Here is a 13699-nt window from a genome sequence, read left to right on the forward strand (position 1 = left end):
TATTAAAAGTTAATCAAAATACCCTTTCATTTCATTATTTGAACATGATTCGTTAATCAAACTTGAATTTTTCTCTTGCAGATGCTGTAATGATGAAATTTAGTAGCTTAAAAACATCATTTCGGAGGGAGCTGGCTAAAATCAAACAAGTAAAAAGTGGCTCAGGAGGAGACTATGTTCCAAAATGGAGGCTCTTTGATTTAATGTTGTTCCTGACTGATGTTGTCACCCCAGGGAAGAGTACATCAAACCTTGAGACCAATGTGTCTGTAAGTATTAAGAATGATGACTGTTTCAAGTATTGTATGTTTATTTTTGCATTTCAGTGTTATTACAGAAGTTGCCTTAATTTGTATATTCCTTTTTTATGATTTACCTTTTCTTTTCGGCAGGAGTCCCAGTCCTCCCACCAGCAGGAGTCTCAGACCTCCAATCAGCAGGATTCCAAGTTATCCCAATCTCTTTTGGTACAAGTTGACTCCTATCAGTCTGATGATGAAGTCATCCATCAGCCATTGCAGACATTCAATTATGACAGTAGCGTAGATGACATTGATCTGCCTACCCCATCATCTTCACACTCTGTGCCAGGAACAAGTCGATCATCATCATCATCATCATCACGGAATAATGAAACGTGTGGTCGAACTCCTACTCCAAAACGTAAAAGGAATATGACACCAGAACATGCACCCAGTGCAACCGAGGTAGCATTATCTTTTTTAAAAACCACTGCACAAGCACAAAGGAAAGAAGACATCCCATACGCAGCAGGGGTTTTTGTAAAAGAAGTAATCTCTGAATTTCCTCGCCATAACATCCAAAACTTATGCTTAAACTTGCTGCATTCCTAAACGAGTTGAAAGAGGAGGAAGGCAGTTAATCATTGGCCATAAACTGTTGTAAGGAGGTATTTTTTTTTCCTGTATGATTTCTTCCATGGGGTATAGATATGACACACAAAAGAAAAGAATCTGTACCAGGGCCATAATTTTATTTTTTACACATTTGCATTATAATGTTAAATAAAAAAAACATTGGCACAGAAACTTTATTTATCTTATAAAATTTATGCAGAAGACTTTTTATTGCACTCAGGGTTATAAAAATACTAAAGTCCTGGATGTACACAATGGTATAATTTTATTTCCTATACAAATATATTTGTAGCTCTTAATTATTATCATCACCACAAAAAAAGAACTAGTGTCTGAAGGCCATAGCATCCTGAAATGCTACCTTGCCTTCATTACTGAAGTATTCACAAAATGTGTTGCGTACATTTATAGCCTCTTGTGTAGGCCTTTGGCCTAGAGCATTCAAGTTTTCCCAGCCAACATCAGTGCCATTACGCCATTGCCCTGCAATTACTCTAACATTATTTACATCCTCTCTGTCGATTAACTCTGGTGCTATTTCATTGTGTCTAGATTCTTTAAATAAATAATTGTGCAACAAAAGGGCTGCTAGCGTAATTAGCCTAACACGTTCTTCTTCTTCAGCCATGGCGATTACAACCAAAGCCATTGCCATGGCCATATTCTGGTCATTGGTGTAGAGATGAGACATTTCCATGATTATAATGGGTCTTGATGCCAACACTATGATGACTTTCTAGGGTTTGTTTTGATTTTCCAGCTGCTGCTTCTCCATATGGGGACTGAACAGCTGATCACAAAGGAGTATGAAGGGGAAGTTACGAGGTACTGAACCAAAGGTAACAGAAGAAGGTAGTTACCAACTATCCTGGAGAATGGAAAGGCTGCGGAAACTATCTGTGCTGATACACTGAACTCTGGCGCAGCGAATCGCCGACTGCCGTAGCATCCGCAAGAATCGCGGAGGATACATTACAGTTAGGTAACTATTGGTGCTGATACACTGAACGCTGGCGCAGGCGAATCGCCGACTGCTGTAACAACCGCAAGAATCGCGGAGGATACATTACAGTTAGGAACCCGTAAAGAATGAAATAAGGAGTTGCTGACGCTTCCGCAAACACCTGAGAAGCAACTAGACCGGATGCCTGAGAAACTACCGGATTTGCAAAAGGTGATAAAGACGACGGATCCGTAAAAGTACCCCTTCCCTTAACCCCAAAAAGAGAGAGGGGGCCGCTGAGCTCTAATATACAGGGTTGAAGCAAGAAAGCCTTGCTCTGCTGAGTTAAAAACCAAGAAAACAGGATGCGCAACAAAGGCCCCGAGAGCCCTCCAATGAGCGGACCGAAAAGAAGACTGAGAAGGGCAATGTAAGAAGGCTTAGAAGAAAAAGGGGAAAAACGGGAAAATTCCGTAGCGGCCGAAGAGGCCATAGATTTCAAAGAAAATAGACTGGTTCTGTTCCCCCCGCCCCTGATAATCTTGATAGACATTATCAAATCAGAAAATTCTTTAAGACACGATCATGAATATTGGAAAAACTCGATCGCCAGAATTACCATCATCGCGAGACGAAAGAAATTTTAAAACCCCCAAAGGAAAAGGAACCTTCGAAGAAGGAGTATTCAAGGAAAACAAAAATTCAGAACCAAATACATCAAAAACCAAGTCTGAACAACCCTCCACAGATCTGGAAACCTTTGTTGCACAGAGCACGAAGCAGGAAATAAACCCAACGATTGATCTAAATGAGAGACCTAAACATTAGCGACCCCAACCAAACCTGAACCCAAAGAAGACCACGTTCAACTAGTTTTCCTGAATACTTCCTAAATTAGAATTCCTACCCTTCTGAGTGATTCCTAATTCTAAATCCACCTTAGAACTTACACTTTTAGAGAGAAGGGGGAAATCTGCTGCCAACACTGCCTGCTCCGTGCCGGGGGGGCCGGCAGATCCTACCTTCGAGGTTTGCGGTTCTCCATGACCCCCGGCACCCGTTAGGGCTGGTTCTGGAACAGACAGGGGGGCTGAAAAAGAACGATTAGTATCTACAGCACTATTGCTACTATCCTTATCTCTAGTTTCCGTTAATTTAGTCATAAAGCTAGAAAAATAGACTAAACATATTCAGCTAGTAACTTGTCCTCTAACTTTTTGAATAATTCTTCCATCTGATCTACCGACCAAGACTCGCTACCTATCTGACTGATACTACACCATATCTTCCTACATAAAATACAAACAGAATGTCGATCGTGTTTGAGGGTACTCATCCTACGCTTGCAGGACGTGTAGGGCCGATGAGCGTCAGCATCTCTAGCAGAAGAAGGTTCTGTTGTCGAAGGTGTAAACAAAGTGGAAGCATCGGCGCTAGCAGACGGCAACGTCTTCTTGTTTGACTTATCCAAACGAGTCCCAAGTGATCCCAAAGTCAAATTCCGGAGAGAAGTTCCAAATCCTATCAATAAAGTATCCATCCAGGAGAAAATGCGTTGAAAACAGTCCAAATCGTGATCTGATGTCCAAATTCTTAAATGGGGGTCGGGCTAAATGACCAACAGTTCGCCTGATGTGGGACACACCCACACAGCATGGCTTAACAAAAAGCAATTGGGGATCTTGGCCTCACTCGGCCGGGACTTGCAGCAGTGTTTGTACTTCAGGTAACTCATTTCAAGAGGTAACTCATTTGAGCAAGATTTTCCTGGTAGGTGACCAGGCTAATTCAGGTGTTCAGGAGTGTATCGCAATATAAAAATTAATAGTGAAAAAGCTACTGAACTTGATGTAAACAAACCAATACTTGATGGAAACTAAAATCTAACGTGCAAAAAGCTAAACTTCACAATCAACATCAATATGTTCTAAATATAGCTATGATGAGCTGCAATTCACAACAATTAGCAGAGAAAATACCTACCCCTAATAACCAAGGAAGAAAATGAACAGAACAGCTGCTCAGAGGAAAAATATCCACTTACAACAGATGACAAAAATGCAAAAACAAGTTACTTACAAAAGGTCCGAATGGCAAAAGAAAAGCACTCACTAATGACTCATTAGGAGAGTTTAAACAAATTATATACAAACTGATTCTAAGAGCATAAAAGTTTTGACAAATTATATACAAACCAACTCCAAAAGCATGAATAGGAATAGCAAATTGGAAGTTATGACAGATTAACAATAACAGGTATACAAGTGCCGAGTGACCCAGATGCATAAATGGCCAAGTGGAAGAGTTCTCTAGCTTAGAGTATGTTTGTATTGATGTACATACTAGGCAACTGTAATTTAATGAATTTGTGACAAATGAAATTTAAGTAAAATACCACACAAAATAAATAACAAACTATAAAATGCTACATCAAATCAAAGCACCGAAATTTACTGTAAATATAACTCACCTGATGGCAAACAAAGAACGAGTTAGGAGATTTGTAATCTGAAGTGCTAAGGCTGCTCTATAACAATCCTCTTCAGAAACCATATATCGAACCTACAAGAAAGTGCAACATTTATTTTAAACATGAATACTACATACAAAATAAAAAGAACATTAATGGAAGCAAAAGACGGGACAGAAAGGAAGGGGGCCACTGGGAGCTGTTTTATACACATGACCTGGGCTACCTGTAAAATCTAAGGAAGTGGGGGTGGATATGTGTAAAATGTATATGACTGGTATGGAGAGAAGGGGACTAAAAATCAATTTATAAAAAACAAAGATTATGGTGATTGTGAAGGCAGCAATGAAAAATGTTAATAAGAAAAATGGTTATGTGTTTGTTGGAGGAGAGGTGTGGGAGTGAACTCTCTATTGTGAATCAAATGTACTATATGATGTCAAAACAGGTGCTAAGGATTACAAAATATATGAAAAGTAAAAGCTTTCTGATACCAAAAATACATTACAATTATCATTATTTTGTAGTCTATCCAACCAATGAGCTATTACAAGAGCAAATATGGAAGAGAAGGAAAGTGAGAACCTCATTGTAACAGAAGCAGGTCTTTGAAAAGGTAGGCCATTTCTTCTACCTTGGGGGGACAGTGGATTGTGAAACCAAAACTGAGACAGCCATAAGGAAATGAGTTGCAGCAGCATGGGTAAAATGCAGAGATGAAGCTGGATTACTGGTAAATAAAAATATCCCACTGCAAAAGAGAAGGGACAAATGTATTAAATGTGAGAGGGGGTTTTGCTTGTCTAAATATGAATTGGAGACACGATATGATAAAGTACTTGAATGATAAAGTGTTTGAATGTCACTGACAGAAACTGTTGTGTTCCTCTCTTCTCCAGGGAAGGACAAGTTCAAGTTGTTTTTGCTCGTCTGTGATTGAGATTTACACTAACTTAATTGTACAAGGTCTCAGTCATGCCTTTGATAAATTCCATGTCAGTGACATATTACAAGTTAGGACCTCCTATTATCCTGTTGCTGGTGCCTTCCTTTAGAGTGATTCTTGTCCTCAGAAGCCTGTGAAGTACCACAGCTTGAGTTAAGATACCCTGGCTCTGCCTTACTGCTCTGTTTTTGTCCGTTTAGTGCCCTCAGTTCTGTTCTCTGCAGCTATGCTCAAATTTGGGTGGCTGCTGTTTCTCTCCAGTCCAGGAATGACCTCGGTGTCTTTACAACTTTCCATAGTTCTGACTTCTTTTACAAGAACTTGCAGAGTAACTCCTTCCATTAATTTTGTGCCCTTCCTTGATTGGTGCATTTCCTAGAGAGCCAATTATCATGTGTACCTCAGGAAGAGTAGCTCTCCTGTCATAATGGCAGCTGCTGCATGGATGACAGATCCTCTCCCTCCACCTTTACCTCCTCTAATGAACTGTGTAAAGTACTTGTCTTTCTCAGTCTTCAGTTCCCATAATACTGTCTTTTTCTATCTAAAGAACATTGATTGGCTTTCTCTCTTCTCTTTTACTGGGTCTTTGCCCCAACAATTCTTTTAAATTCTTCAACAAGAACAGGCTCCTGACAATAAATTGATTTTCTGGCTATTAACAGTGACAAGACTTTTCATGCTCGTTCACCCTTTGACTCTTATTGAGTCAATTCTTAAAAATGGCTTTCACAGCCTCACTTGTCACTTTTCAAGCTATTACTAAACTCTTTCCCGGTGCTTCTCCTTACTCCTTTTGATGGAGCCTCTCATCCTAAATGTTGAAATTTATGGTGGCAGTCAGTTGGCCTGGAGTTTGTTGCCTAGAATCTCTTCTAATACAGGTAGTCCCCGGTTAACAGTGGGGGTTCAGTTATCGGCTGAGCGCTGGTAACAAAATATCACCGTTGACCGAATAAATGGTACTTACGACACCAAAAGTGCCGATCCACTTAACAGTGCCATTAACCGGTTAACAGTGCCATTAAGCGGTTTATTGGCGCCGTTAAACCACTTACCAGCGCTGAAAATCTGGTTAACGTCGTAGTTAGCCAAGCGCCGTAATACTGAAATGCAGTTAGCTGATGCCACAGTTAACCGGGGACTCCCTAAAGTCTTATCCTTAGGTTCCATGGTTACTGGGTGCCTTGCTGTGCTTTCTCCTCAAACTGTCCTTGTCTGCCCTGAAAGGACCTCTAAAGTCATACCTCAAGTAGTTTATGTCTTTTCATTCATCTAGGAAGCTAACTGGATTTTAAAGGTTGTCTTCAGCAGACATGTCTTTCCAGCCCTCTTGGTCTCATCCCTCCTTTCTAGAAGTTCACTCCTCATTCACATTGGCTTCCATGGCTTCTTTGTCTGGGGACTCATGTCCAACTCAGGATCAATGTCCTTGTGACTGAAAGCACCCTTTATGCTATTTTACCTCTCCTATGATTGCTTCCCAGTGCAACTAAGGGGTTTTCTTTAAGTTTCACCTTCACAGCCTTGCACTTAATTTCACTAATTTTCTCAATCCTCTTGTGTGGCTGTCGAAACAGGACAACTTCCTCTTTTCATTGTCTTAAGTACCGAATGGCTATTCTTCGTCACTACTCATGTTTCTGCTGCAGAGTAGTACAGGCTTCATGTGACCTTTTTAAGTCTGCTCTCTCCTTCAATTGGATAATTTTATTTACCAATTGTCTAGTTATCTCTTCACATTTTACGCATGCTGCAGTTACTCTCTGTCTTTTTGATCTCTCAACCTTTGTTTCACTCTCCAGGTTAACTAAAACTTTCTATTGCTTAATGTTAATTTTCTGTTCTCTCCTCTCCATTACACTTCAACCTTTTAAAAATTTCCATCACCTCTTCCATACATTCTGCTGTTAACACAAGGTCATCTATTAAAGCACCCAACAGGGGTGGGGCCCTTTCCTACCCTCCTTTGATCCTTCTTCCACTACTAAGATCAACAGCAAAGGGCCTGGCATTGATCCTTAATGGATGCTAACATTTACCTCAAGTTCTTCTGATACACCTGCCACTGTCTTCACTCTAGATTTAATGTTAACCCTTATGGGATGGGATAAGTATACATTAAGCACACCCCCAGACCGGAAAAACTTTAAAGTTGGCCAATTTAAGAAAAAACACATCAGTGGAAAGAGGAAGATATGCAAATGCACATGGTGTAAGAAAAACATTCTAAATTTTTCTATACCGTCCACAAGAAGTTGAAAGTGACTATTTACAACCCTCTGTGGGGCTTCTTTTACAAGACACTCGTAAAAATATATGCTAATTTTACAGTTATACATGTTTTTCTAATAATTCATTTTATTTTATTTTGTAAAATTATAATTACAACTTACACACCATCATAACAGATAAGAACTAAAATCAGTAACAAACTATGAGTATTTATTGTAAAATATTTACAAGATTTACTGAGATGGGGAGATGCAGTACCTTTTTGTGAGGTATACATGTTTGTTCTAATATTTCTTTGCATTTTACTTTGAAAATTACATTTATATCTGAACTACTATCAGGAAAGATAAGAACTAAAACCAACAGCAATCCCTGGGTAAATTTATGAGCAAATAAAAAAAAAGAAGTCCTGGAGCTATGGAGAGGCAGTACATGCCCCAACGAAATCTCAAGGCTGACTGGTCTACCTCTCTCCCATACTAAGCATTAATAATACAGTTGCCATAAGCCATTTATGGCCAATTGAAGTGCTATGAACATTTTTCCCGCTAATTTCATCCAGCCCATTTGGCGCGCAATATTAATCCTCATAAGAGTTAGCCCGGCTTTCATAGATATCATACCAAATTGTCATCATATGATCATGCCCATCCAGTAAGGGTTAAAGCAAAGTAACATCACCAGCTTAATGACTATTTCTGGCACCCTCTGCCCGCACAATGCTCATTTAATTATTGGGCTCAATATTCTATTACATTCCTTTGCAAGATATACAAATATAAAGTATAATTCCTTCTTATTTACATGGTACTTTTCCCGAAGTTACCTCATCATAAGAATTAATTCAGTTGTTGATCTCTCTGGCATTAAGCCAAACAGACAACTGTCAACTGAACAATTTCTCTGCGCACTTCCTCCAACAGCTTTTGTAATACTTTCATAGCATGTTCAAGTAGCCTTATTCCTCTGTAATTTCAACACAGTGATGCATCCCCTTTTCCTTGAGATTTCACTATTGTGAGGCTATTTTACAACCCTTCTGATCTTATCACTTCCTGCATCAGGTTTTCAGATATTCAAGTTAGTTTGTTGATGACCTGCTTTCCTTGTATTTTCCGACAGTCCGTGGACTTTTCTATTTTTCATCTTTCTGATGGACCTTTTAACCTCTTCAGCTATTATGTTCTCTACTGGTCCTGCTGTCATGACAACATCCTCTACATCATGCTCATTTACTTAATTCAAGTTTCTAAAATACTGCCTCCATCATTCCATTATCTCTGGATGTTCAACATTAATTTCTTTACTTTCTTCTTTTATATACTTTGTCCCTTTTACATCTTTCCCATCTTTCCTCAGTCACTTTACTATCCTGAACAGTTACTCTTTCTGCTTTATGTCACTAACTAATCTTAAAACACAAAATTCATTCTGCAACATCAAAGTGTTTTACAAAAAGTCTGGTAATTATTTACATTCATTATGGGAAATGGCAACCACGGATTACATACCAACACAAATGTAATTTTCCAACTCCTATGAACTTGTATAAGCTTTTATTTACATGCTTGTCTTTCAACAAAATAGCTCAAGCACAGACAGATGGAAATGGATGAAAATTTGTGGAAGCATGCTACTAGAGATTGCCACCATTGAACTGAGAATAAAATGATGACAATTTAGTATGATTTCTATGGCAAAAGAGCATTAAATCTTAAAGGCCAAAAGTTCATCACCTGCAAGGGGTCACTCAATGTTTTCACGAAGTTTCATAAAAATCTGTTTATTAGCTTTCATGTAATTCAGCTAAGAGACAGAAAGACAGCCAAGATACAGAAAGACAAACAGGCAGACACAAAGTGAAACAATATACCCTTATTGGTGGAGGTATTTCAATAAAGGGTCTTACCTCATCATGAATACTGATGCAAAACCGGCCTGTAATGTTATATTTCTTGAAAAGCCACTTCATTGACACTATCATTAAGTGCAAGTAGTCAACAGCTGAAACAATAAAAACTTAACATATCAATTCTATAGATATGATAAACAAAATTCAACATTAACCTTCAACTGAACAAGATGTATGTGAAGTAATTATTTGGTTATCAAAGAATAATAAGACAAGATGTAAGTGGAGTAATTATTTGGTTATCAAAGAATAGTAAGAGAGTTAAAAAAAGCAATGAGACTTCACATTTACTGACAGACTTGTTTCACTGTTTATAAATATTTCTAGTTAGATGAATGGCTAATTGAGACAATTAGTTCTCATAACATTCCTTATTCAAGCTGTCCTGTATTCTCAGTGGTATGTTGGCTCCAAGCCCAGTGTAGATGCATGAAACCAGGATAACAACCCTATATAAGTATGTAATTTTTTACAGGTTAGTGCATGTATCATCTGAGCCTATAAGGTCCTCCAACCATGGTCTACGAAAGAGAAGGTCTGTTCATAAGCAACCCAAAATTCAACCAACTTTGCACATGACGTCACGCTGAGAGCAGATGGGGTATTTACCTGTCAGCCAGGTCAAGGAAGTATAGCAGAAGGGAGGAGGTGTGAATGCAATCGTGACTTTATATTGTGTATTCATATTTTTGTAGAACTATGCCGAATATTTGTGCACTGTATGGATGTAACTCCAGTTCAGATCGAAATACTGATCTGACTTTTCATAAATTTCCTAAAAATGAAGAACAATAAAGGAATGGATTCATCTGTGTAAGGAGAAAAGACAAATTTCATACAGATTCTTTGAGGCCTTGTGGTTTGCATTTTGAATCAACTGATTATGCAAGGAACCTTAAATATGAATTACTTGGAATCTCAATACCAAGACACGTTGTACAATTAAAGAATGATGCAATACCAACAATGCACCTGCCTACATCAGAAGGCAAGCTTAGAATCTGGTATTCTTTTGAAGTGAAGTCGATGGTTCTTAATGAATCAGTTTATATTGTTAATATATTACAATGTGACAAATATTTGCTACTTAATAACAGTCACTATGTTTTCTATTACCATTTATAACTGAATATTGCAAATGATTAGATGCCATGATTTCCCTATTTGGATTTTTGGTGGTACGCAAGGAAAGAGTAAGTGTAATGGTATTCTATCCAAGTAAAGTTAACTGTTCATAATAAATCAGTTTATATAGTTGACTATATTTATAATATGACATATATTTATCACTTAATATTTACTATGCTATTACCATTGATAATCAAATGTTGCAAACAGTTTGATGTCACGATTTTCACTTCAGATTTTGGGTGATGTACAAGGAAAGAGATGTAAACAAATTTTTTTACATTTATTTTCTATACAATTAAACGTCTGAACATTAAAGCTGATTTCCTATAAAGCTAACAATCATCATCAAGGTGGTTTATGAAATTTTTGTTTTCAAACTTAAAAAATAATTGCTAGACCAGAACTTTGGGTCAGGGAATTAAAATACCAATATTCCATTTGGTGAATAAACCGTTGACCTACTTGACCTTTTTGCAATACCTCGGCAATTATGGACTTTGGGCCAGGGAATTAAAATATCAAAATTTCCTTTGGTGAATAAATTTTTCATCTAGTTAGTCTTTTCATAGTCCTTAGCAATATTTCGTCAGTTTCTCTACCAGTAAATATATTTGCAGTTGACCGGATGTCACCAATTATGAACTTTAGGGCAGTTACTAAAATACCAAAGTTTCCTTTGGAGAGTAAATGGTTGACCTACTTAATTTTATAATACCTCAGCAATATTTCCATTGTTCTCTGCCCAGTAAATAATATAATTGCAGTTAACCAGGTGCCACCAATTATAAACTTTAGGTCACAGAATAAAAATACCAAAGTTTCCTTTAGAGAGTAAATGGTTGAACTACTTAATCTTTTTATAATACCTCAGCAATATTTCCCTTGTTCTTTGCCCAATAAATAATATAACTGCAGTTGATGGGATGCCACCAATTATGAACTTTAGGTTAGGGAATTAAAATACAAAGTTTCCTTTGGAGAGTAAATGGCTGACCTACTTAATCTTTTTATAGAGACTCGGTAATATTTCCATTGTTCTTTGCACCGTAAATAATATAATTCTAGTTGACCGGATGCCACCAATTATAAGATTAGGTAACCATAAATTGTTTTCAGTTGAAAGTAAGTCACCACTTATAACTTTTTTTTTGCTTCTTTTGCACTAAATATCAGTTGTAAATATTACACAAAATTACGTCTCTACCACAAGGAGCTGTTTCTTTATTATATTCTTGATGTTATAGTGAAGTTCAATATCCTATGAATGAAATAAATCTTTTATTGCCATTCCATTACCTTTAATAACAATTAAAGTATTGCATTTTGCTTAACCACATTTTTACAAAAATATTGGGAAAATCCCATTATAAAAATTAAAATCTTTTGGTTCACAAATATTCCCTTTCGAGTCTTTCTCTACCCACCTTGCCACGTGACGTAGGTGTAGCTCCTCCTACCTGCACATGAACAAACCTTCGCTTTCTTAGACCATGGCTCCAACAGTCAAGAATCACTTTTTGCACGTACTACAAAAGGTTGCAAGAACAACGGGGATGGAAGGAGGGAGCTGTATATTACTGGTAATGGATTTGTATCGACAAATTTTGTTTTAAAAAAATTACACTGGTTTCACTAAAACCTACTACAGTCATACTCCGTACTTATGCGAGGTTAGGTTCCAGACACCCTCGCTGCAAGGCAAATTCTCGTGTAAGTTTGGCACGGTCTCTAAAAATGCTAATAAGTCCTTATTTCTAGGGTTTAAACACTAAATATGACTCTAATCATGCTCCCAAAGTATTAAACTAACTTTTAAATGAAATTAAAGTTACTGTAATTTAATTTAAAAGTTAGCTTAATATATTATCCTTAAAAAAAGAAATAAATGGTTGATGTAAAAATATAGGAGAGTGTGAAGATTAGTAAACTATTCCTCTCTCTCCCCATTCCACTGATCTACTTTTAGAAGTCTTCTCAACCTCATTTTTAAGAACTTCTTTACTCTGTCTGTTTCTCTTTCTTCTGAAATGCTCTGTCTCTATGTTTGAGAATGGGGCATTTACAGTTCGTAGACAGGTATGGGTAAAATTAGATCAATCTAAAATTATCTACTGTACAGGTAAAGAGAAACAGTAATACAGTAATATGTAGGTTGAGAGAGAGAGAGAGAGAGAGAGAGAGAGAGAGAGAGAGAGAGAGAGAGAGAGAGAGAGAGAGAGAGAGAGAGAGAGAGAGAGAGAGAGAGAGAGAGAGAGAGGATTCTTTGACTCACTAATCGGTAACACTCCTCCTTCCCGTCATATTAAACTGACATATTTGACAGCTTTGCCTTTGAGCTTCTCTTAAACAAGTTAACAAAAGGTGAGGGAAAGATATTTGCTTGTTTAACCCTTAAACGCCAACTGGACGTATCGTACGTTGACTAAAATTGTCTGTCGGGTGCCAAGTGGACGTACGGTACGTCGACTACAAAACGTTTTTTTAAATATTCGCAGAAAAATAGTTATAGGCCTAGTTTGCGAAAGATTTTAAATCACGCGCCTTGAGAGATGATGGGAGTTCACGGATCATGCTGTTGTTTTGTTTACAAGCGTTACCCAGCCGCGCATGCGCAAATTTCTTTCTTCTCGCACTACAGTGCATCAGCGACGCATCTCAGAAATTCTTTCGTCACTTTGTCATAATTTTTGCATTGTTTTATATTAGCCGTTACATAAAGTTTTATATATGAAAATGTGTGCAATTTCATGTACAATACAACAAAAAACAACCCATGGTTGTAGCTTTTATAAGTTTTGAAATATTTTCATATAAATCATGATAAGTGCCAAAATTTCAACCTTCGGTCAACTTTGACTCGACCAAAATAGTAAAAAAATGCAATTGTAAGCTAAAACTCTTACATTCTAGTAATATTCAATCATTTACCTTCATTTTGCAACAAATTGGAAGTCTCTAGCACAATATTTTGATTTACAGTGAATTTTTGAAAAAAACTTTTTCCTTATGTCCGTGCGCGGTAACTCTACCGAAAATCTCAGAAATTCTTTCGTCACTTTGTTGTAATGTTTGCACCGTTTTATATTAGTCATTACATAAAGTTTTATATATGAAAATGTGCGCAATTTCATGTAATATACAACAAAAAATAACTCAAGGTTGTAGCTTTTATCAGTTTTGAAAT

The 13699-nt window shown here is 37.3% G+C and overlaps 1 protein-coding gene across 9 annotated transcripts in view; it reads right to left on the reverse strand.

The window, feature by feature from the left end:
- Positions 1 to 13699, reverse strand: part of tam (DNA polymerase gamma, catalytic subunit tam) — a 76816-nt gene that overhangs the window by 7016 nt on the left and 56101 nt on the right. For 5 of the 9 annotated variants that reach the window (XM_067094398.1, XM_067094399.1, XM_067094395.1 and 2 more), the window contains exons 7-8: positions 9382 to 9491; positions 4292 to 4383 (exon numbers count right to left, since the gene is read on the reverse strand). In XM_067094398.1, coding sequence (XP_066950499.1) covers positions 4292 to 4383; positions 9382 to 9491 — 202 coding nt within the window. The remainder of the gene's footprint in view (positions 1 to 4291; positions 4384 to 9381; positions 9492 to 13699) is intronic. The other 4 variants (XM_067094402.1, XM_067094403.1, XM_067094401.1 and 1 more) reach the window with 1 other exon arrangement.

Source organism: Macrobrachium rosenbergii, chromosome 50 (genome assembly GCF_040412425.1).
Source record: "Macrobrachium rosenbergii isolate ZJJX-2024 chromosome 50, ASM4041242v1, whole genome shotgun sequence".
Lineage (NCBI taxonomy): Eukaryota > Metazoa > Arthropoda > Malacostraca > Decapoda > Palaemonidae > Macrobrachium > Macrobrachium rosenbergii.